Here is a 26,698-nt window from a genome sequence, read left to right on the forward strand (position 1 = left end):
CGCGTTTACAACAATTATTTTATTCATCATAAAAATCATATTTAATCATCGTATAAATTACTGGAAAAATTGCTCTAATATCTACTTGGATTTAACTTTAAATGTTGATTTCGGCCGATTCCGCAGCAGAAGAGACGCCAAATTATGATATGGGATCTCGAAGAAAAGTGTAAATACGAAAGACACACAATACACAATGATCATCATTCCCAATGTCATGACCCACTGTAAAAAAAAAAGGTGAAGTGGCTTTTAAAGAGCCGCCAGGTGTTGTAATAATTGTGGGAAAATTCTGTATAATATTTAATAACTTGCAGTGATTTAGGCGCAAAACTTACACTAATTATTGGTGAGAAGTGACTGCTGCCATCGCGGAGTCCATGAATAGTTGCAATGGTCAGGGGATTTAGGAGATATACTCCATACGATAATTTATTGATGTGAATAAAGAGTTTGGAACTCAGGAAATCCGTAAACCATCCTAGTAAATGATTATAATACTCCATTTAAATGCATTGATTTTAGATTGGAAAACTAAATTATTAACTAAATATGTTGCATATAACTTACCTCCATAGCCACACACGCTGCATATAATCCACCATACAATGGATAAACCGAACCCAAAACGACCTAGCGTTAGAAGAGGTGATGCCCAATAATACGAAATATTGCGGACAAGAGTTGAGTGCATACTGATAACGAAATACAACACCGATATAGCTTTGAGGAACTTCACTTTACCCTGAAATGAGATTTGAAGAAAAATTCGAAATAGAAATGGATTTGGTCAGCAAAATTAAATTCTGTAAGTAACATTATGTATTTTGGTCAAGAACGTCCAAAATCTTTGTAAAAATTTAAATAATAATTAAAGTAATAAAATAAGAATTATAACACAATGTATAAAAATTTTACAACCATTCACATAATTGTTGTCAATATGCGGTTAAAAGTGCATTCAAGTGTTTTTTTTAATATATTCCTCAATTTATTAAATTTTGCATATTTTAGATTTAAATATTCAAACTTGTCTCATAAAAATTGGTTAAAATATACTTAACTAATTAAAATTATCAATTTCTCCTTCATTTTAGTTAGAAACTATAATATTTTATAACAAAAAAAATATATTTGAAAATTAAGTCAGGCTTTGTTATCATTATGTAAACCAAAATCCTTTAAGGCGAAAGCGGGTTTGACATAGGAAAAGAAAATTAATTTTGTCCATTTTTTTATTTTTGAACTTATGAAATTTCGTAAATTCAGATTTTCGTCTATCTGTTAGAGTAGGTCTTAGTCTAGTAGATAATTTCACTGGAAAATTTTGAAAAATTGAACCGTTGAGAAATGGTATGATCACACCCTCATTTTTGCATTGTCACGTTTTTTCCTCGCATCTTCATCTTAAATCCATAAAACTAGTATTTTCTTTTAGGATATGAATGTGGCTCGTGCTTAACAGAGGGAATTTTTCTTCGATTTTTGGCACAACCTTTTTCAAAAAAGTGATAATTTTCAGCCACTTTTTAACGTGTTTTATACTAACAATCCGTCAAAATCAATATTTCTAAGCACGAGCCAACTATATCTAGAAGAAGTGTGCAAAGTTTCAGAAAAATCAATTCAGGCGTTTTCGAAATATCTTGACAACCGGTTTTGAAAATGGTATCTTGAGAAAAACGCGTTTAAAGTTTCACAACAATATGTGCGCGCAGGCGGAATGAATAACTAAAACTGCTTTACCTCCGAGAGTTTTACTCCAATTGACTTGAGATTTTCAGAAAATGTTCTTTACTTATTATCCTATTTAATAAGTGTAAGACGAATCGGTTCCGCGGCTAAAGTCCCTGCCGTTATTATGAATTCCCAAAGACTGATTGGGTACACAACGTGCCTTGTCGCTAGGGTTAGCCCTCTGAGTGGGAGGTGAAGGGTGTGCGTGTGCATCTTTAGGCAGAGAGCGATCATGCCTTCCGACGGTATAATGCTCTGATCCGACAGTCAGTTGATCCTGAGCTACGAGTACATCAACACACCCTTAACAAGAGAAATCTTGACGGGCCACCACCACCAGTTGTGCTACTATGCCCGATTTCCAAGTCCTCGGTTATTTTGATCTCACATAAGCAAATTTAAAAAATCGATTTTTTGGAAGCTTCATACCCGCTTACCCCCTTAATTCATTTACTTGGCTGCGACACACGTTTACATCAGGAAAATTTCACTAAGTCGAAATTCACATCTCTTACGTTCCAAAAAGCTTTGCATAAGGGAAGAGCACCACGGATCTGAATGTGAAGAGACATGCTCCATATTTAGTTAAAAATATAAGACCCAAAACACTTTTTGGTATTTTTGTTTTTGTTAATTAGTCTATTAATTATCCATTTAACTATATCTGTGCATTCCATTTTTAAATATTTAAAATAAAGTAATAAAAAATAGATGTAACTACAAACTTGCACTCTGTACCTCGGATCGTCATGAATTTAATCAGGTGTCTTACTGAAAATTAGTTTTATAAATTAAATCTGAGTTAATGCAGTGTATTTCTATAAGAGTTAAATGGTAAGAATAATAGTTAATAATTTTTAAATATTCATTTTATTTGGAGCAACGATACGGTATTAACCTGACGATCCGAGGAACACTGCTGATCGCTGGTGCTCTTCCCTTATGTCTAATACGTTTTTTCGCACAATTCTTCTTCTTTTGAACATCACACCAAATGAAATTTAATTCAGTCCAACTTGAAGTCCGAAAAAGTGAGATAGACTTATGCAAATCTTTTGAGACAGAAAGGGATGTGAATTTTGATTTCATGAAATTTTACCGATCTAAAAGGTGTGCCGTAGACATTATGGCTCTGGCACACCTTTTAGATTGGGAAAATTTCATCAAGTCGAAATTCGAATCTTCTTTCTTCTCACACGTTTTGCGTGTGACCATCTCAATCCTTCGCACTCTTCTTCTTCTTTTTAACATCACAACAAATTCAATTTACCTTAGTCGAATTTGGAGTGCGAAAGAATAAAACAGACTTATGCAAAGCATGTGAGAAAGAAAAAGGTGGACCCATTAAAATTCAAAATGAAATTTTAAAGAACCTCACCTAAAAAGTACTTTTACTTGCATATCACTCATCACAATTTATATCACTCGTCTTCTTATTTTAATAGTGTAAAATCATGGTTATTAAGATTACAAACTATTTTGTAACGGAGTAGTACAATATTTTATCATATAATTTTTTGGCTATAACTTTTATGTAGAATATTTCTGCTATAAATGGTCTCATACAAGAAATAAAATCTCGGTCCGCTGTTTATCCCAAGAAGGGACCTTAGATTAACGTTCGTGGCATAAAATGACAAACTTGAAATACTTTTCACATATAAGTAACCCGTCTTTGAACCTTCTTCGTTTAATATATCTTTGCAAACATACTATCATGCTGTGAAATGTGGTCTTATAAGCACTGAGTTTTCACCCGACTCCATAGAATCTAGAAGTTAATAACACTTTTCGCATGCACCTCCCACTTACCGGGCTTATATTGAGTTTTCCACTGCGGGAAATCAGATACCATCCAGCAAATATCCCCGATATGTATGGATGAATTCGATTCCATGGTGCCATGTACAGTTCTGTACCGGTGTTATAAATCACATCGAAACTAGGAAGGACGTCGCACATGTGTAAAAATGAGAATTTTATGAAATTGTAGAGGAAATAGTGCAATACTCACGAACACTGAAATCGATTCCTCCAATGGCTGACCAGAGAAATGATTAAGATGCTACCAGAGAAGCTGAGAAAAATCTTCTTGGATAATTCAGGATTTCTACGAAATGGGAATTAAAATGAGATTTTTGTGGAAAGAACCTAGAGGACACAGATTTATCTTCTTACTTGGCGTAGATGAACAACAAAATGGTGAATATGATTGAGTACTGCATTTCACATGCTATTGACCATCCCCAATTTATACATAGTTCATCCTTATCGAAGAGATTGTGGATGTAGAGCACGTTTCGCCACCAATATCTATTGAAAGAGCAAAAGGGTAATTCATAAAGTTGCCCCAACTTTTCCGGGGTGGTGTACAATAAACAAGAAATAAATTGAGACAAAATAGACCTCTGGCAAGTTAAGTCATAGCGCTCATGTATCCAAAATTGGGAAACATCCATAAGATATGCCGTAATCACCTCGCCAAACAAGCACACGACAAAGTATAGTGGTGAAAGTCTGAAATGATAAAGAATTTATTATTATGTATGTTAGTTTTTTTTCCAACCATGTAAATTTTCCTGAAACACCAAATTGAAACATTTGCTATTCAAAAACCGGTGTTCAAACATTTTTTAATTAGATGATAAAATATAAACAATTCATAAACACTACATTAAGTTACAAACTCGCTAAAAAAAAACAAATAACTTGTTTGTACTATTAATGAACTCTTCAGAATTTTTAACGTGTTTTGTTTTCTGATGATAAAATACAATTTTGTATATTTTATATCACACAGAGAACACAAACAGCATCATTAAAGCTCAAGCATATTCTATGTGTTGAAGCTTACGTATACATTTGGAAAAATATCCCAAACTCCATCCTATAATTCTCCTGTAGATTTCCCAGCACTTTGTAATTAAGCCAATGCAGTATTTAAGAGCAAGGGATATGGAATTACTCTGTAACAGGTTGATAGTGTGATTCATTGTGCTGAGAACTTTATAGCTCAACCCTACATTGAATGTTGCGGAATCTATTCTAATCTAATTTAATTTGCAACTTAATCTAACACAGGGCATATTAGTAACCTTGCATTGGAGATAGGAAATTGTTAAAGCACCTCAAATGCCGAACAGGAATTAATAATTGAAATTCAACGAGTATGGTTTCTCGGTTAACATAATTCCTTTCGAATCGAAAAGCTAAATAATGTGTGTCTTCTGAATTCTGCTAAAGAAAAAAATAAATATACTTCTATTGTAGCATTAAATTTTAGATCATAGTTTTTATCAAAACTTCGGAATAGTAAATTATTACCAGTGCTTTTATCTCCCCATCAATGTTTTTACCCCCCAAAATTTCCAACTTCTTCCGCCTGGGGAGCACTTTTCTCACCATGTCTTCGTGTTTAAGATGATTTCAGACAAATGATATCACGCTGTCTGTTCGTCAGTCTGTCCGTGTGTCCCGACGTTACAATGTCTAGAGGCCAAACGATTAGAGATAGAGACTTGGGACCTTCGGGGGCCCCCAATAAGCCAAAACCTGTTTTTTTTTTTGGATATGTTTTAGAGATTATCCAAGTGAATATTTTGTCTTTATACAAAAATATTTTTGAATCATTAATAATAACAGTTTGCAAGGTTAAAGCTTAAAAAGGCTCTCAAGAACGTATTTTTCAACCAAATGGTATGATGTTTGGGCTCGATGGGGAGGTCTTTCCCTGAACCGGTAGTTAACCGATAACTAACTTTTATCCGAAAATCAGTTATATTACTCGTCGTAAGTAATTTTTGGGGATCTTTTCGGTAATTTATGTAGTGATTTAAATCGGTTGTGAATCGGTAAACGGAAAATGATACGAAAGTACTTTTAATGTATAATAGTACGAGTTCAAGCATTTCGAAAAACCATTTTTTAACTCAAAATTTATGACTACATTCAACAGTTTTACATTTTTTAATTTAAAATTTCAACTTGAAAGTTTTCAGAGACTTTTCTCTGAAAAAATCTCAAAATATATTTGTTATTAGGGATTCTTCTCAGCTTTTCTTAATGTCCAGGATCATCAAAATAAGTTAAGAAATGACTAATTTGTATAATCATTTGTATATTCTGAATACACAAATGAATATAAACTAACAATTATTATCTATTTATGAGTAGAACTTAGTTAGGAAATACGAAATATACAAGAACAATATGAAATTAAGATTAATTCTCAAATAATTAAATACAAGGATCAGAAGATGGACTCCCAATCAAAATTCTCTATTTAAATTTAAAACACTTTATGGCCTCTACACACTAGAGAAATTCATATCCAAATTTGACAGTTTTTTTTTCTAGGAAAGCACATTACATTTCTCTAATCTAGTGTGTAGAAACATTACGATTATAATGAATTTACTCTCTGTATTTGTCGTATTTGTTTAGTTTTCAATTTAGAACTAAAAACTATGAAGACTCAATCATGGAAAATCTTGCATAAGTCAGACTAGTTTAATATTTCCATTAAGAAAATCCATTATCCGATACTCAAATACAGGTAAATATTTCACATTGTACTGATAAGTAGATAAATATTTCGAAAGTCTTTTGAGCTTCAACATCCAAGTCACAAGTTCGGGTATTTGTCAAAGCTGGGACGCTTTGCCATTCCTTATATAAGTAGTTTAAAAATAAAGACCAAAATCATTTTTTTGCGTATTCCCGTTGGAAAACACCTATATCTTCAATAGGTCATTAAAATATCAAATGCGATATATATAGTTAATGAGATCCCCCCAAGCTCGAAGCAAATGCTGTAGCGTTATCAGGAAAATACAATGTACTAAATAGAAGTCTACATACCTAATGTAACGATTGAGTAGCATCCTTCCGAACAATTTAGCATTCTGCATCAAATCGTTCCGCTTAACCTCCTCAAGCTTTATTCTATCTCGCAAAAAGTTGTAGGAATGAAGAAATCCACTGGGGCATTTCAATGTAAACAAAGGTGAGATTTATTTAGGTTGCTCCACTGAGAGTGTTTGTTAATTTTCTGCTGCACTGTGCAATTTAACCCTTTACCTGATGGCGAAGAAAACATCCACGAGAAGGGGAGCATTGGCGATGAACAAGAAATAGGGACGTTCCCCAGTGGCAAAGAGTGTTGCAGTATTGCTGACGGTGAAATGCTGAAACCAGTACATATGGAAGCACAGTATCCAAAAGCATACAATCGATCTGGGATCATGGAAATAAAAAGAAAGAGAAAGATGGTGGTGGTAGAAGTTTTGAAAAGGAACTTTTTGATTAACAATATATTATATCTTGGACAGCAACAATGTGGAACAATACCTGATGCCATTGATGACGGAAATCGAATTGGTGGGTTCTTTTGTGCTCACAAGTCCTCGCACATTCTCCTCCACATTGAAGCAATTGACAATCCTTTGATACAGTGCAATTTCCGATTTCTGAATCATCGAATTTGTACCATTATCTGCTGAGAGTGTGGCTGCACCATTCTTTAGATGCTGCTCAGTTTTGTCCATACTCTGGCCATTATTATTTTCCTGGTCTATTTTCACACATTTATCGAAGCGCCACGATAAAAATGTCATCAAGCATGTGAAAAAGACCAATATGCTGTGGTAGTAATATATGAACAGAAACCACGTAAAAACATAATACAGTTCAAATTAATATTTTTTTTTTTTGGAAATGGATATTATAGCATCCACAAAGATGGTTTCCACTTAATTCACTAAAATAATGATTTAGAAATACTGGATACACGGTGTTTATGTTCTTCAAGTTGTTGCTTACAGAATAGTGTAGATGTAAACGATTATTATGAAAAAAAAACCAGTGATAAGGCCAAATAAGCTTATGGTAGCTGAGATTCTTTACAGGCGACCTCGAAATGCGTGCAACTCGGAGTGCCTGCAACTACGAATGTGTAAAAATTCTATGTGGGTTGATGTAAAAACAGCTGAGACCCATCGTTAGAAAGATCTCGATCTCAATTACAATAAATACTAAAATTTCATCGAAATCGCATCATAAACACCAAAAATGCAGTCAGGTCAAGACATTTTTGATTATAGCTCGGGTCAGGGAACATCGAGGGAGGAGCGCGACCCACCGTTGGAAAGGTCTCGACCTTAGCTACAACATACTAAAATTTAAAGAAAAAGCATAGTCTAGTTTTCGAAATATTCGAAATTAAATTTTCGAAAATCGATTTTTCGATTAATCGGGCCTTCGATTAAATCGGATGAAATTGGGGTGTCATGAGAGTTGTAGTACTCCACGACAGCTTTCCAAAACCCTAGAATTTTTCGAATTCTGATAATGGAACCGGAGATATATCCATTAGAAAAATGAATTTTTGACCCCTTCTAGCTCGGGTCAGAGGGGTTGGAGGGGGTTAAGTTTTGTGTCGATAGAAAGTTCTTAGGCCTAGCTATAACATATTAAATTTGAGAGCGATCCATGCCATAGGGTATTAATTATTGAAAAAACAAAATTTAGGGGTGATCCAAAATTGGAGAAGGAGGGGTGAGGGGTAGATCTGACGTTACCTACTTCTAGCCACCCATCGACATTTAACCTTTGCCGAAAACCGCTTGTCGATATCTCTTTCCGTTCTCTCGATAGAAGTGGTTATACTACGGACGGGACGGGACAGGACGGGACGAGACGGACGGGACGTCCACGAAAATCCATTTTTAGCTCATATGATATTCGTGATCTATGAGTGTCAAAACGCGTAAATCCAAAATTTAGGCCCGATCTGACAAGGTCGCATTTCACCTGTGATTACAAAAGCTGAGATTGTAAAGAATTTCAGCTAATATCTATCAAAGAGCATAGCAGCGACGCTACCAAACACACGCCTTAACCGTCATGGAATTTGATTTTCTTTTTAATAAAACAGATAATACCACTACAAATTTTATTTATTTATACAGCAAAACTGTCCAAAAATTCAATTCGTCACTCAGAATTCAAATTAGGCAAGACAAAACGAAAAATATTATCACAACCGACGAGATGTTAAATTTTGCATCAATTTTCGCGTGGCGAGAAAAATGCAACACAATGTATTCTTATCTGTATGAGTTTCTTTATGTTTTTACTGTAATTGTATGATAATTTAAATCTTTCATTTCTTTATGTCCAAATTCTAAAATGTTATGGACAATTTAAATTTCAACTGAAGAAGTGTATTTATTATTTATTTATTTATTTCGGTGTACATTGAACATTGTTCAGTTTACATTTTTTTTACTCGATTTACAATATATATAAGAAATACATACATCCCTTCAGACGCTTGAATCCTTTACACCGGGCGGGATTCACAACTGTGACAGACGAGCCAGGGATCACATCGCCCAAGAGTCGAACGTTCTTACCAATTACAACACAGCCCCCCTCCCCTAGAGGTGTATTTAAAGCAAAAATTATATACATCACCCTACTATAAATATCCAGACGAAAAACTTTGAAAAAATCTCCCTTAGGGGAAATACTCATAATTTTGTCCAGTTTCTTATTTTGGACACTTTGAGGATAACATTGGACACTAAAAATAAATTGATTAAAATGATGGATTTTTATTCCAATATTTGATGAATAATGAATTCTATCTAAATATTTGTTCTTTTTGGAAGATTTTAGCACTAAATACGTTAAAATTTGAATATGATTTGAGTTGAAATTGCTTTGTTGAAAATTCAGTGTGAGCAATTGCTTACGAGAAATATGACAGAACTTCGTGGCTTACTTCAGTTTTATTTAGTTTTGGTGAAGTACTAACAAAGTTTGTTCGCTGTTTTTGAATGATATTATTGAATATTCATTGAATATTGTGTTGATGCACGTTACTGATGTTTTGTACATTTGACCTGAAGTGAGATTTGCCTTGTGAATTATATTTTTCGTGTGAAAGATGGGAAATTTTTTAAGACATTCACCAGTGAGGTGATGATTCTTATTTTGGACAGGTGTTTTTCTCACGAAATTTCGTGAAGTTTTAGCTTTTGTGATGACTAGGTTGGACAAATGCCTGGAGAAACAAAGGAGCATCATCTCTACGAAAGAGATGTAGCGAGAAAAGCCTTGAACGGCTCCCGGAAAGGTCAGGGAATGAGCGAATCCGCACGTACTTGGAGTATCGAAGTCAACTCACTTTAATGAATGATATGGAAAGTTTCCGGGCTTCTGTGACATTCTACGTTTCCCTTACATGAGCAGGAAGAGGACTTGGTAAGATTGGTTCATCAAATGAAGAACAATGGGCATCCTATTGAGGCGGATTAGCTGTCCAAATTTACAGCCAAGTTGGACAAATTAATAAACAAGTTGTCCGAAATAAGAGCCAAGGTCACCTCTACTTATCAATTCATTTTTAAACATATTAAAACTAATTTTAATAAAAATAAGACGATAAATAGCTTGCTAAGTTTCTAAACAACCCTTCTGAAAAGAGAGTAACAAGAAATGTCAATTAGTATAGAAAATATCGCACTTCAAACTTGGAACTTCGATGCTTATAAGCAGACTGTCCAAAATTATGAGCACTTCCCCTATTTGTGTCAAGTAATGACCTAATTTTCCTACTGGTATAAAGTAAAACAATTTTTTTTTGTAATGAATTCACAAACAATGTAACAAATAGACCATTAACTGTTTAAAAGTCAATCGTAAATTGTATGCTCATCAATTTTATACAATTATTATGCACATTTATTATCGCAAAATTTACGATGTGACACCTACATTGAATTAACAATAATATTTTTACTCAATACAAAACTTAATGATTTATCACATTAATAGTATGCAATGGGCTTTATATTAAAACAAAATTTTTTAACCAAAATGCTATTATATTCTTTAAAAGGGGTATGTTGATTTATTTCAATAGTATATTGAGTAAAAATGTTTATGAATTGTCTGAATATTCTTTTAAATATGATGTCGCATATCTTTTGATATTGTATTAATATGCATGTTTTTTCTTTTTTCAAAAATTTGTGGACATTGTGGAAATTTCCATCTTGTGGAGGAAAATTCAAATAGAATTTGAAGAAATAAGTTTTGTGTAAATAAATTCTTACCAAAGAAGCTTGACACTGGTCTTTTGGTAAAATCCATTTCCCACTCTGAGACTTTTTACTTGTACAACTTTGACATCTTCTATGTGAAAAATGTCCTGATATTGAAATATCTCCTCGTCTAAGTACAATTGTGTGATGTTCCAAATGTCTGCATTGGTACACGATGTCGGAACACATAAGCCAATATGCAGAATTTTCTGAAATGATTTTCCACACTTTTTCCATCTTGCCTTGTCCATATGAATACAAATGCATTTGCGGAAGGACACACTTTTCTTCCATTGATACAAAAGCTCAAATATTGCTCTTCACACATGTCAAAAATTCTTGTGCAATTTACCAATATAAAGAAGAACATTCAAGAGAAAGGCCCAGAAATCTATAACTTATTAGACATATCATTGTTGTGATCATTGCCCTAATAATCCAAATTCTAACCTAAAGCTAACGTAAGACGAGTCTTCAGACTAAGGGTTTAGCCTAGTTTCCGATGGTCTCAAAATGCTAAATAGCGACCAATTTAACCCATTCCTTACCATGGTATTATACATCATACGCAAATTGAGTGATTTTAGATGATTTATTACAAGGCAATTGATATTCGAGTTCCTGTCGGGAATGGATTTTTAGTTACTTTAGTCCTTCAATTACTTGGAAAAAATAGTCCGACAGAGATGGGAATACATTTTGTTGTTCTTTTCTCGCTTCACGTGAAGTCATGCAAAAATTTTGCTCAAAATGGCGGACGGAAAATGCGACATCCCGTCGAATTTGTTAAAATTGACCTTCATCCTCTTTCCTGAATTGAATTCTGGTTGCCAATGTGTTCTCTTGGATAGTTACTCTATCTAAATCAATAGAGTTTTTGATAAATTAATGAAGAGAATTTAAATTCAGTGACCGTTAAGACGCGTGTTTGAGGGCGGCTCCCCGCGCCCCCATAATGGATAAAAATTATTTCTTTTCAAATAAAAAAATAATCTATTAACCTGTAGGAAACTAATCCCAAAATATGAACATTCTATCTCAGTTATTTCTGGTACATTGACTGAATGGGTTAATTTGTTCTTCTGATTCAAATAGATTCCCCCTAATAGTTCATTTCTCGAGCAAAATTTTCCAAAAATTTTCGATTGATAAGAAATTAGAGAACTTAAGCCTTCCGCCTGAAGCCCGAATAAGAGAAGAACATATCGACCATGCACTTCGGATCATCCTGTTTTCAAAACAGATCGCCTCCTCGAAATAAAATATTATTTATATTTTACTGATTATCTTGTGCAAAATATATGGCATTTGATCATGTTTAATCTACAATGGAATCAATTTTCTCGTCTAGTTTTTACAAAAATTATAACAATTCTTTTCATTTATTGAACCCCTGTTTATTATTTATGTACCTCCGGACGATGCTACCTTCACAGTATGTGATTGCAATTATACAACAATTATTAGTTTCTCTAAATAATAAATAAATAAATGTGCAGATACAGATTTAGATGAATGGAATACTGATGTGCCAATTAGCTCATACAAAAATGCCAAAAAATGGTTTAAAATCTATATTTTAAGCAAAGTATAAAACATATTTTCTAATTGGTCAATCCCCCTGACTCTCTTACTTTATGTGACCCTAACAAGATATCAATTATTATCAGACATGTTAATTTTTTGGAAATATGCTATTATTATTTAGTAATTTGAAATAGTATGTTTAAAGAATTTTATAGTATTTTATTACTAATTTTCAAGTACGCAAAAGTGTCTAATTTAGTATTCTACAATAGTCCAGATAGAAAATTAGCCGAAAAATACTTTCGATTAACCCATTCAGTCAAGGTACTAGAAATACTTGAGATTGAATGTTCATATGTTGGAATTAGTTTCTTAAAAATTAATAGATGATTTTTTTTGAAAAAAATTTTTTTTGATCTATTATGAGGGCACGGGGAGCCGCCCTCAAACAAGCGTCTTAACGGTCACCGAATCTAAATTCTGCACATTTATTCATTACAAACTCGATTGATTTAGATAGAATAACTATCTAAGAAAACAAATTTGCAATCAGAATTCTAATCAGGAAAGAGGATGAAGGCCAATTTTAACAAATTCGACGGGATGTTGAATTTTCCGTCCGCTATTTTGGAAAAAAAATTGCATGACCTTCCGCGAAGGAAGAAAACAATAGCAAAATGTATTTTCATCTTTGTCAGATTCTTTTTTTCCAAGTAATTCAAAGACTAAAGTTACTAAAAATCCATTGCCGACAGCAATACGGATAAAAATTGCCCAGGAATAAATCATCTAAAATCTCTTAATTTGCGTATGATGTGTAATACCATGGTAAGGAATGGGTTAAACAACATCTCCATCATTTTCTCACTAACCCGTGTCTCAGTTTCAAGTGTAGGAGAAAGCCCGCTACCTTCGGACGCTTAATTTTTTCAATGTTTCTGATAGAATTGACTTATGACTCTTATTAGGAAATTTGAGACATTGGAATAGCTATTGAAATATTTTGCTATATAATGGGCCAAATTCATTAACAACATATATATTTAAAGAAAATGAGTTATTCGAAGTTTGAGTCGTCCGAAGGTAGCGCACTTTCCCCTATGCTTCTAGAGACCATAATTTTTACAATGGGAATAACTTAAGATAATGTATGAGTGAATCTTAGAAGGTTAAGCCCTATTTCCATAAAAAAAATTTAAAAATATCAAAGAAATTATAAGGTCCCATTTTTTCTAATCTAAAACAATTATAAATCTTTTGAATGTTCTTTTATAGCCTCTAAGTTTCCACATTGTGAGAAATTTCACAAAAATGGAACATTTTGAACCTATTTACGTTCACATGTGGAAGCAATTTACTTCAAAATGCTCCATTTTGTCGAAAATCTTCTACAATTTGTAAATGTTAGGTATTAATTCTTTTAAAAACCCCATTTGTGACTTACCTCTGCGAGGAATTTCATCTCAAATTGAATCGGTGATGCATGAGTGGCATGAACCACACGATAATCAACAGCAAAAGGTGCAGTTGAGGTTAAAAGTTGAGGATCCATGGATCGCGGATATCGGTCATTGAATGTTACACCCATTGGTTTCTGAGCAGCCTCACAAGCTCCCTGTGAACCCAACCAATGGTTATTCCCGAGACTAAAGCCTGACGTGAAGCTCGCTGATCCATCGAACACTGTCAAATGAAATAAAGTTCAAAGAAATTGCACAAACTTCCAGTTAATTAGCGTCAAATCACAAAAAAAGGTCAAAGACATAGTCCATCTATTTTCACTTGTAAATGACTCATTAAGTTGTTTGATGAAAAGTGAGCAGATTCGATCAATTAAGTCAGCATTTCATCACAGTCTTTCAGGCTATGTTTTCCATATACTAGCCAATTTACAAGTCACTGTTATTGCCAAGTTTTGCGATTTAGAGTATTGAATGATTTGGAAATTTTTAGAGCTTTTACGAGACGCCGCCATGTCTATCACATAGCAGTATCGAAATAAATATAAATGAAAAGTTTGTCGAACTATTAACACAGTGTTAATTCTATAAGACGTCAGAGCTTGTTATAATACTACAAATTTTGTCCATTAACTAGATTACAAAGATTGATAAATTGATTCCTTTCTCCAACAAATGGGATTTTTTTAAGAGAACAATTTCACAACAAACATTTTTTTTTGTTATTAAAATAATCTCTAGAGGGAAAGATATGAGAATAATGTGTACACCACATCCTTTAGAGAAACTTTCAATGTTTTATACAACATTTGCAACCATAGTATTTACCCCATTTACCCCTTGAGCATTCTATTTTGCTCAGTAAATAATTTTCTGAATATAACTTAAACCGAAAATAAACTTTTCTGAAATCACTGAGGCATTAAAATACCTCATAATTTCATAATTCTTCTTTTTCCAGAATGTAGTACTATAAATTATGATTTCAAAGTTGAAAAATAACATTTACTGCCTATTTTTGCTAAACTTACTACCCAATGACCTTGATGCGTTCGATTCAAATAAAGTACTCTGCAAAGATAGGAATAAGAAATTAATTCCAAATTTCTAAATTGCAGAACTACAAGTCGATATGTTGTCTTTCTTTCGAAATAAAGCTCATTTTTTTGTAAAGTATTATTTATAATATATTTTAGTATTGAAAACCTTGAAAACAATATAAATTGTGCTCAATTTGTAAAAAAAAGATTAAAAATTGAAAAAGATATTTAGAGGTATAAATAAATTTATCTAACATCTCTTCGAAAAGTGCTCTATCTCTCGCAAAGTGGCCAGGCATGCCTGAATAGAGCATTCTGTACTTTTGTCGTTCGTTAAATTGTCCATTTGTCGCAATTGAATGTGTCATCTATATAGAATGTATCCTGAACTCCATAGCAAATGGACATAAAAATTCGAAACTCAATTGAACGATGTAGATGGAAAATGTTTTTGTGATTTTTCCTGTGAAAGACCAGACACAGAACCAAGTGTGAGAAAATTTACCTTTCAATGCCCAGAGTTCCCTTCTTCTCAATGCATTCCCAACAGTATCCAATTCCCTGTAGCATCTATTATTCACCTGCAGTTCACGGGACACACCGATAACACCGTATATCACAGATATCCTCCCAAGTTGCTCAATATCCAGCTGCCTGCCATGGTGTTGTGGGTGGTTCTCGTCGAATGGATATGATTCGATTTCGAATACTTCCTGGCATTTTGAGCAATTTCCATTGATCCCATCGATACCTCTGACCCATACTCCGCCAAGTGCGATAAAGATCCAAGACCACAAATCAGCGTGATGCATCTCTCAGTTCCAAAATTGCCAATTTGATTCTACACCAGATGCTTTCTGTATGGGCAAAAAGACACACAATCTTTATCCTCTGTGATTCCTCTTACACCTTCAACAGGTTTTCTTGTTGATTTTCGGTCACCCAAACGACCAGACAAGGTGCCCACAGAATGTAAGAGGAAATTGAACGGAGAATTAATGTTTTGGGGTTTAGGGATGAAATCGAAACGTGAAAATGTATTTCTCAGCTTCACTAAGAAATTGAAAATATTTCAACTGATTTCTTAAAGTTTATTTCACGTGATAACAAATCAGTCTCTAAATTGGATTAAAAATTCGATTAAAATGCAGACTTATTAGTAATATTAATTTCAAAAATAATATGTCGATTTCAGTCCTTTCACAATTAATTCTTTTCCTTTTCAATTATTCAAATTAAATATAAATTAAAATGATGAACTCATAATTTTGTAGGAAACGCTTCGTTAGTATTTGTTAATTTAAAAGATTGCGTAAAAATAATTTTAAAAGTAGACAAACAATTTTACAATAAACAAGAGTGATAATTTTGCTAATTATTACACATCTTAATTTTACAAATTTCCAAACATCAATAACGGACTATATGGATTTCGGTAGAGCCCCGTTCACCAAATGTTTATTCAGCTTTTCTGTCGTAAATGAAAGTCTAAAATTTCCCCAGATTTATTAGCATCATATTTTATGGATCGAAGGTCTTTTAGTTTATTAAAAGTCAGCACTCAAATATAACATACATTCCTCTCCTCTAGAGAGGATGTATTATACTAGTATGAAATTTTTATGTCGAAAAATCTCAATATCAATAGACGATATTTGGGTCGAACCTCCATTAAAATTAAAGTTAAAACTTTTTTAAAAGTCCAACAAATAAAGAAATAGGGTAAGTGTGCCAAATTTCGGCATAGTTGCATGCAAGAGCCAAAGTCTAAAATTTGGAATGTAATATTTTTAATACAGATTGATTTTTTTTTATTCCTTCTTCTTAAAGAGTGTTGCTTAGAACATTGTAAACAGTTTATCGTCTTTATTTACTCTAAAATCATTCTTAATACATTTTAAAATGAATAAAAATGTAGACATAGCTTTTGTGCCTTATTTCGGCCACCTTCATTCTCATAGTTTCTTGCCCTTCGGGAATTCTTCCAATGCCTTTTCACGTCAACTCGTTTGTCGAAGCTACATTTTTTGTTATTCTATTGCATTGTATAATCTCTAGAGTATATAAAAACTAAAAATTCATAGAAATTCAAGGAACTAAAAAGGTGGCCGAAATTGCAAGCTGGCCGGAATTTGGCACACTTACCCTACATAGATACAAAAAAATACAACAAATAAATCATGACTTGGAATTATAATAAAAATGTCATCACCATAGCTAAGACAACTAAAGAATATTCAAGAGAAGCTACATACAGAAAAAAATGAAAAAAATAGTTGGTAGGGTAACTGTACCAAATTTCGGCCATCTTGCAATTTCGACCACCTCTTTTGTTCCTCAAATTTTCATGACGTTTTTTAGTTTTTGCATACTCTAGAGATTATACAATGCAAAAAGAACAAAAAGTGTCGTTAGACGAACTAAATTATGTAAAAAAAACTTTGGAAGAATTCCCGAAGGGCAAGTAATTATGAGAATCAAGGTGGCCGAAATTATACCCAAAGCTATGTCTATATTTTTGTTCATTTTAAAATGTATTAAGAATGATTTTAGATAAAACAAGGACGACAAACTATATACAAGTTTCCAAACAACACTAAAAGAAAAAGAAGTTACAAAAGAATTCAATTTGTACTAAAAATATTATATTTCAAACTTAAAGCTCTTTAGCACTTGCATGAAACTATGTCGAAATTTGATACAGTTACAGTAAAGCAGGAAAATATAAATTATCATCTTTCCCATATATTTTTTAGAATCTAATTTCCAGAGCATTGAGATAACGAGTTTACGAATAACCTGTTTGTCAAGTATGGGCATATATACTCCTATATAAAGCTAGCTCGTAAAATTTACAATTAAAGCTATAATTTAGCTCATGTGATAAAAGCCAATAATGAACGCCGGAATACCAAGCTTAATTTCTCTTAAAGAAAATAATTTAAGATCAGTTTGAATATCTAAACAAAAAACATTTTTATTTTAAAATAATACAGTACATGTCCGTTTGACCTGAAAAGAGTTTACCGAATTACCAAGGCCAAAAATTAGATTTTTTATCATTTAAATTGATAGATAAACTACTATAAACTACGAAGACTTGCATAATTTCACGAGCCATGGGAATTTCAAATTTAAGTTTAAAATGTATTTTTGTACAAAGCCGTAACTATTTTTCAATTCAATTTATCTTTTATATTAAATATCATTTGACCAGAAAATCTGTCAAGTATTTCAAGTTCAGCTTCAAAGAAAATTTGAGAAGTCGAAGCTTATAAGAAGATACCGCCAAATTGAATCATCTTCAGCTTGTTTAAATATTGTCCAAAACACAAAACACAAATGTGTGTCTTTTGAATGCTTACTTAAGTACCTAACACCCTGAGGAATATTACTCCCCAACACAAACTTCTCTACACTTTACCTTAATCTACCATATACTCCAGAGAGTGTGAGTGGAAAATTTTCCAATTTCGTTTATCAACCTCAAGAGCTTTTCCCACAATACTTTAGTGAATATACCCAATTGAAGCACGCGCAAGGAAGATACTATCATCGGGATGCATCTAAAGTAGTTTGACGTTCATGGGATATTTGTGAATATGTGTCAATGAACATGGAAAAACCCGCAACAAAAAAATTCCCTCTTTAATGCTTTGGCAAGAATCAACAGAGTAAATTTATTATTCTCCTAATATTAGCATATAACGATCTATATTTACACTGTCATGTTTTCCTAACATCACGAGAAAAAAGGATGATTCGTTCAAAATTTCTATCTTTTAAAATTATTTATTGGTATTTCAAAGTTCATTTAGAATTTTGAGAAAATTTCATCATAATGCCAAAATTGAACCCATATACAGCGCCGACACAGCCGATCATATAAGTAGCAAACTTTAAAGATTTATATTGATGTTTTATGATTGATAAATCAATATTTATAGATATAGATGATGCTGCTTAATTTCATAGAAATTACAATAAATATTAGCCGTACTCACTATGGCGTTGTTATCTCGTAATCTCCGTAATCTGTTATCTTGTTATAATTTTTCATTTATAAAATACATTACGAGAACATAACGAGATAACGAGATAATGATATTACAAGATAACAGCGCCATAGTGAGTACGGCTATTGTAAATAAAAATGATAAATATTTAATATTTTCATCTGTAGAAATCATGTGTTTTTATTATTTTATGTTTTATGTTAGTTGTTGTTTAATTTCTGTTAAAGACAATGCGCAGAAGAACCAGTAATTCTGGACAGAATACGCTTTAAACCTATATATATATATCTGTTAAATCTTTTTGGGTCTGACCTAAGAAAACATTTGATTTCTAATAAGTCAAAAATTCTGCCTTTGACAATTAACCCATTCCTTACCATGGTATTATACATCATACGCAAATTGAGTGATTTTAGATGATTTAATTTCTGGGCAATTGATATTCGAATTTCGGTCGGGAATGGATTTTTAGTAACTTTAGTCCATTAATTACTTGGAAAAAATAGCCCGATAGAGATGGTAATACATTTTGTTATTGTTCTCTTACTTCGCGGAAAGTCATGCAAAAATTTTGCTCAAAATGGCGGACGGAAAATTTGACATCCCGCCGAATTTGTTAAAATTGGCCTCTTTCCTCTTTCCTGATTTGAATTCTATTTGCCAATTTGTGTTCTTGGATAGTTACTCTATCTAAAGCAATATAGTTTGTAATGAATTAATGTACAGAATTTAAATTCAGTGACCGTTAAGACGCGTGTTTGAGGGCGGCTTAACGCACCCCATAATGGATAAATTTTTTTTCTTTTAAAAAAAAATCATCTATGAATCTGTAGGAGACTAGTCCCAAAATGTGAACATTATATCTTAAGTATTTCTGGTACATTGACTGAATAGGTTAAAACCGTAAAACTTACACTGGTAAAAATAAAAGGATCAAATTGGTTCTTTTGCAAAGGATGGATCAAATTAACGATTGAAGTTTTTCCGGTGATCGCCAGTGGGATGAAGTCACCTTAACATTAAAACACTTATTTAATCTTTCCCAGAGCTTTCGGTCCGAATATGGACCTTCTTTAGTCGACAACTGAAGAAGATCCGAATCTCTCTAGAATCCGAAAGCTCTGGAGAATATTAAAATAGTGTTTTTAATCTTCAGGTGACTTCGTTTCCACTGGCGATCACCGGAAAATCTTCAATCATACATTGGCCACGCCAGTCCAAACATCCAATAGATCAAATTAACATGTTCTATTATGAAAAATGTGCTTTCAGAGTTCGAAATTTGATCCATCCTTTGCAAAAGGATCAAATTTGGATCAATTTTATCCTTTTATTTTTATCAGTGTATCGATGGAAATTTTATAGTACGGGGTTTCTCTCTGTGGAGGTGTGGAGTGGCGTATATGACCTACGTCTTAACGTAATTATATTCAAAATAATGATCAGATAACATTTCTATCACTTTCCGACTAATCTGTTACTCGTCTTAAGCCGAAAAATGGCTTAGTTAGTGGGAAACGTATGAAAATTTAGTCAAATTATAATTTTGATTATAATTACGTTAAGCCGTCTTTCGGTTTAAGTCATATGTGTGTCTAGCACATAACGTCGAGAAAAATTTGATTTTGTTTTTTTTTATGTTTTAACCAAGTTAATGATCCTAAACATACCACAAGGGTATTAAAAAATGATCATATCAGAACAAAATTCATCTTCTGGAATGGCTATGATGACTTAAGGACCTCAATACTGTTGAATTTCTTATGGAAGGCTAACCGCAAGATTAATCGATCAAATATTAATAATTTGGAACAGTTTTTATTAGATATCCAAAATTATATAAAATGCAATCACATTAAAATGGTGCTAAATTCTAATATCCTTAACCTTAACCTTAAAATAAGGACAATCGGGTCACTGGTGACCGAAAAATTATTTTTTCTTATGGCTTTCTAAAGTTATGGTTTGCACTACAAAGTCAGAAAAAGCGTTTTTTGCTGACACCGATTTTTATACTCTCTCATCTTTAAATGGTGTCTACACACTAGAAACAATTTTAGTCAAAAATTGCGCTTTTTTTAAATTCTAACGTTTCTGGCGTCTACACACTATTAGAATTTTTTTTTTAAATGCCTTTTTAATGAAAATTTCTCCTATCCTTGTAGGCATAAACGTCAGATTTTTTTTAAAAAAAGTCATTTAAAAAAAAATTCTACTAGTGTGTAGACGCCATTTTTGGCCGTTTTAAAAAAAAATCAGACGTTTCTGCCTACAAGGATAGGGGAAATTTTCTTTAAAAAGGCATTTTTTAAAGAGAATTCTACTAGTGTGTAGAGGCCATTAAAGGGTTAACAATCCTTTGATTTCAAACCCTTATTGTGTTTAAAAGTTACCTAACTAAGTACTAATTAATCAAAAAAACATTTTTAAATAGAATTTGTAAGGTTTAATTGTAGTACAACCTAGAAACCAGGTGTTCTATTTATATGACCTCATTAATTATTTTACTGAAGTTTTTAGCGTTACAAGTAAAAACAAGTAAGTTTCAAATTACTTTTCTTGCGAAAGTTTTTGGTAAATTTTGTTCAAGATTCTTAATTTTAAAAGATAAGTACTACTGACTATATAAATGTTTTCAGCAATGCTCGATTTTCCCAATCGATTGACTTGAAATTCTGAGGGTAACTGCTTAGATAGATTCACCAGAGAAGTACATGGTATTTTTAAAATTGGTAAAAAGTTACATTTAGGGGAAACTGGAGCAACACCGAACACTGGGTACCACCGAATCCGGGGTAGCACCGAACACTCCGATTTTTTAATTAAAGATTACGCTTCAGAAGACGAGACCTATATGAATTCATAAATATAGGGATGCTTGCCGACTGAAGAAATGTTCGTAATGGTCCAAGTAGTTTGTTTAGAAATATAAATCACTGTTCAGTGTTACCCTATGTTCGGTATCGCCCCAGTTTCCCCTATTATAAATAATTAACGTCAATTTTTTGACAAAAAAACCATATTTTTTGTAAGTTTCCGCCAAAATTGCAAAAATCAATATTTCTTAATGTACTTCTCTAGAGAATTTATCTAAACAGCTACCCTGAGAATTTCAATCAATCGGATGAAAATTACTCCAGTTCTACTGCTCGCTGCGGAGCGCCTCTAAAACATAGATCCTGAATCCGCGCATTGCTGCGCCCCCATTTTGTATTCCAAATTGAAGTAAAGTTCCTCAAGATTATACTCATAATAGTCAATTATAACCCCTGAAAATTTCATAGCGATCGATTGATTAGCAAACTTACAAAAATTCACAAAAAACAAGCTCGTTAATTTTAGGTGTTCTCATAGATATAATGGAAAAGCACCCCGGATAGAAATGTTAAGAGACATGCCCGATATTTAGTTGAAAATATAAGCCTCAATTACTATTTAAAATTTTTGTGTATGCTAATCGGCATATTAGTGATCCACTTAACTATATCTGTCCATTTCAATTTTACATTTTTATAATAACTTAATAAAAATATAGGTGTAATTATAACTATGTACCCTGTACCTCGAATCGTCACGAATTTAATCAGGTTTCTCGCGGAAAATTGATTTTATAAATTAAATATGAGCTAATGCACTACATTCTTGTGAGAGTTAAATGGTAAAAAGTAGCCAATAATTTTTAAAAATTCATTTGAATTGGTGCAACAATATGGTAATAACCTGACGATCCGAGGAACACTTCCGATCGCTGGTGCTCTTCCCTTAACCCCTTAAATAAAATGAATGAGCAAATGATAAAACCCTCAAATATGGTTAGTGCCCATTCTTCATACGATCTCAAGCTTCGTAATGACTATATTTTTCTTATGTATCTGAATAAATCTGACCCCGCAATATATTTTAAAAACTGGGCACTTTCCCCTAGTTTTTAAAATATGGATGCGATGAATCACATTTATTGAGAAATATAGGAAAAAATAATTACTACGAAACTTGGAATCGTACGAAACATAGACTCTTTTCCCTATCTATCTCCTAATGATCTAATTTTGATTATTATTTTGGTACAACTAGGGAAGACTTTTTTTTTATTTTAGATAACTTTTTTAAATTTACTCAATAATTCCGTGCTTTTAATGTTTTATTGCATGAGCTAATAGATTTATTTGTTGATTTTCGATATTATCGCCTTCTTCTTCTGTCCTAAAAATTTGTGAACATTCAGGTAGAACAAATTCTAATACATATGATAATCAGAATAAATAGAAAATACGTATATCCTGGAATATATTTGAATGACAATGTATCTACAGAACTTACACAATTTATATAAAAATAGAAATTATCCACAAATGTGCAATCGCGACCTTCAAGTTCTTCCAAAATAAGATTGTGTACAAGAAATACGCAACTTGCTAATAAGAAACATTCCGCATTTGTCCAATGATAATTCTCGGGATAGCAATGTATTTCGCGATATGCCACAATGATGACGCTAATTTACGCTAAAAACGTTTATATAGATTTGGTTTTTCAACTAACATCTTTTAGTTTTTGCGTGAGATTATTGAGAAATTTATCTATTTCTTAACAAATTGTGAGAATTGTCACAAATAACCCGCCATTCTTCTATGAATAATAGTGTCAACAGTAGATTATCATATTTTTTGCGCAAACTGAACAAATATTCAAATATAAATATACCATCTATGCAGAAAAACGGCAAAAAGATTGATTGGTGAATAGAACTAAAAAGTCAAGGCACAATAAATCACAAAATTGACTTGCAAGAGTACTATTATACCTGAATGACTGAGTTAAATTACAAAAATTCTGCAAATTGCACTAAATGATAAGGTTTGTGCTGAAGCGTTTCACTTTGATTGATTTATCGACTTGGTGCATTTGTTGAAAATCATTCGAGAATATACTCAATTGAAGGTGAAATTTTTAAATGAGGAAAAAGCACACTGAAGTGAGACTTTAGTCTGTCTTCTTTTGCACACATTCACTTGTCGACTTTACAAATCACTTTAAGCAATCACAACTGAAGAGAGTAACTCCATCACAGAATCAATAGTAATTAATGTTGGTGGAAACAATTTGTGGCACCCCTGTCTTTCTTTTTGATTCTTCTTATGTACCAAAACTTTTGGTGGTTCTGCGGAAAGGTTTGAGCTTTTGCCTCATATACGCAACACTTGTATTTGTCAGACACTAGAAAACTATTTTCATCAACACTTTTCCTCCCGTGTTCTCGCTAAACTACCTCACCAGAAAATTCACATGAATGCTGATGATGAGGGTGGAAGTTAAACACAATCCACTATACGGAAGTTCCCAACTTTACGGTCCGGTGCTGGTTTTGGGGTAAAAAAAAAATACCGGACAGATATCGAACGGGAGAGCTTATCTCTTCTCCAAGCCCCAGAGTCAACTGTCGAAATTTTCTCACTTTGGAAATGCTATATCTCACCTGAAGTGGACTTTTGCAGTCCCGCACGTTAATTAAACACCTCTGTAGCACGTCAGTGAGTCAAACATTTATCAAATAACACGAAAGACGACCCAAGAGATTTACATTTGAACATCACAATACTTCCGAGGACTTTCACACACATCAAGTGTAAGCATTTGCAATTACATTCTTAAAACGTATAGAGACATAACTATGAAAATTAATATTATAATGTGATAAGTTTATTTATAAGGAATTTCACACTTATTTTTATTTTATCTGTCTAAATTTCACACCTAATTATATTTCCTATTGTTTTCCTTTCATGATTAGGATATTCCAGTATTTTGATTGCACTGTCCACAATACCAGTCTTCAATGATACCATCAAAATTCAAGATATTTGGCAATATACCAGGAACTCTACGATAAACTAAAGAGTATTTAAATAGAAGAAATTAATTAAAAATTATGTATTCTCAGATAACATTTATATAAGCATTGTAGGTGTAATATTTTTCCAATTTCCAATGAAATTGTAGAAGCTTTTCGAAATACCAAGGATTCAATTGCAAAATAAAACAATACCAATACTTATTTATTAGCAATTAAAAAAAACAAAGGAGATTAAATTCAAGATAATTACTAGAGATTTATTATTCGAAATTATTAATCTCCTGTAATAATAGTCCCCCATAATTGAAAGGACTTCACATCTCATAGTTTATCAATGATTAAACAGCTTAAATTGAATATGAATAAATCCATTATAATTGAATAATGCATCTTAATAAACTTAATCTAAACTTGTCGAAGATATCCTTTATTTATATACTTCCAGAATTGTATATAATTATTTTGCCATTATGTGATTTTATATATAGGAAACATAGGAAAATTTTAAGGGGGAAATTTTAATTTTTCGCGTTTTTCCAATATCTGTGAAGTAAATAACTTAAAATATCCATTACTATAGTAATTCCAAAGGCTAATCTCAAATAAAATCATTAACTTAGTCAAGCTTTATATTTGATCTCTAATTTATTTAATAAAACTGCAACAAAAAAAAATTATCCAAATTTCTTTTTAATGACATTCACTTTGTAAAAAAATAAGAAATTCCTCGGGAATTCCGTCAAAAGAATATTGGCTTAAAAGGATACTTGTAATTGGAGCACTTAAATAAAAATTATGCTTCTTAAACGTATAACTTCAGCGTTTTGTATAAAAATTCCAAACCTGTAATAACCTTTAAAGTTTCACTAATTCGATTCTTGTAAATAAAGCAATATGTAAACGTAAACTTCGGAAGAGAAACCCGTAAAACATAGCTTAAAAAATACACCGCACTCTGTCCGGGGCGTTATCATTCGCGTTTTTGGAGTTAAAATGGCAGGGTAAGCCCATGGAGATCTGATGAGTTTCCTTTGAGGAGCAGGGCCATTTTTCCTATATGGGGAAGCAAACATTTTAGTGTAATCCATCTAGATTTATGGCCTCAACAAACTAGAGAATTTAAAAGTATTTTTCAGATTATTAAATTTCATAGATTATTTATAAGTATCAATAACGAATTTTACAAGTTGTTGCACTTATCTAGAGAAAAGTTCACATGCTCCATACGATCCCAAGCTTCGTAATGACTAAATTTCTCATATCTTTCTCAATAAATGTGACTTAGTGCGCACCCATATTTCAAAAACTAGGGGAGAGTGTCCAGTTTTTAAAATATATTGCGGAATTACATTTATTCAAAAACATTGCAAAATCTTATAGTCATTCTCATTACGAAGTTTCGAATCGTACGAAGCATGAACACTTTTTCTATTACATTAAAAGTATTTTTAAAAGAATAAATGATGATTTTTTTTATAATTAAAAAGGATTTAAACTTGAGGTAAAATAAGTTTGAAATATTTTGTAATAATCATGCTTTATTTAATTACAAAAAAGGTCGTATCACGTTCGTATCACTTCTATTTATTATTAGGAAGTTTAACAAAATTATTTGAATGTGATTTGAAGAGAATTATAATAAATTAGTTAATATTAATTACCATTTTAGGTTTACCGATTTTTTACCCGTTCCTAAAAAAGTTCGCTTTAAAGCATCTTCTTCTTGGAATATTAAAAAAATGGCTAAAGTGATTTTACCTTAGATACATTCTGAAATGTATTTACAATTGAAAATTATTTTTGTTTACCTCATAATAATTATGTGCATCCAAGAAATTAGTTAAAATCATTTATCACGATAGGTATCAGTAATTTTTAAAAACAGTCTCCAAGCAATTTGTCAAAGTATGTCACTTTGTGTAAATCAACAGGTATTCTAATTAAATATCTTTCA

General features: G+C 32.3%; 1 protein-coding gene and 1 long non-coding RNA gene across 2 annotated transcripts; one reads left to right on the forward strand and one right to left on the reverse strand.

The window, feature by feature from the left end:
- LOC129810218 (nose resistant to fluoxetine protein 6-like) lies at positions 1-24,373 on the reverse strand. The gene is made up of 14 exons (XM_055860543.1): positions 23,695-24,373; positions 15,380-15,731; positions 13,819-14,057; positions 10,860-11,056; positions 7,087-7,377; positions 6,817-6,972; positions 6,598-6,717; positions 4,144-4,254; positions 3,916-4,050; positions 3,752-3,847; positions 3,550-3,679; positions 571-745; positions 339-481; positions 1-225 (listed from the first exon to the last, which is right to left on the reverse strand). Exons 2-14 carry the CDS (start codon positions 15,684-15,686, stop codon positions 82-84), a joined length of 2,244 nt encoding a protein of 747 aa, XP_055716518.1. The 5' UTR covers positions 15,687-15,731; positions 23,695-24,373; the 3' UTR covers positions 1-81.
- Positions 24,350-26,698, forward strand: LOC129810219 (uncharacterized). Its single transcript, XR_008752707.1, has 2 exons — positions 24,350-24,516; positions 24,682-26,698. It is a non-coding gene; the product is annotated as an uncharacterized LOC129810219 (long non-coding RNA).

This window comes from Phlebotomus papatasi, chromosome 1 (assembly GCF_024763615.1).
Source record: "Phlebotomus papatasi isolate M1 chromosome 1, Ppap_2.1, whole genome shotgun sequence".
Lineage (NCBI taxonomy): Eukaryota > Metazoa > Arthropoda > Insecta > Diptera > Psychodidae > Phlebotomus > Phlebotomus papatasi.

What these genes read in the sequence shown, in the direction of transcription:
- LOC129810218 (XM_055860543.1), bottom strand. Translation starts at nt 15,686, where the DNA reads ATGCATCACGCTGATTTGTGGTCTTGGATCTTTATCGCACTTGGCGGA. An exon ending in GATGTTTTCTTCGCCATCAG is followed by an intron (nt 6,718 to 6,816) that starts GTAAAGGGTTAA and finishes GAAATGCCCCAG; the next exon opens with TGGATTTCTTCATTCCTACA. An exon ending in AGGAATCGATTTCAGTGTTC is followed by an intron (nt 3,680 to 3,751) that starts GTGAGTATTGCA and finishes CGTCCTTCCTAG; the next exon opens with TTTCGATGTGATTTATAACA.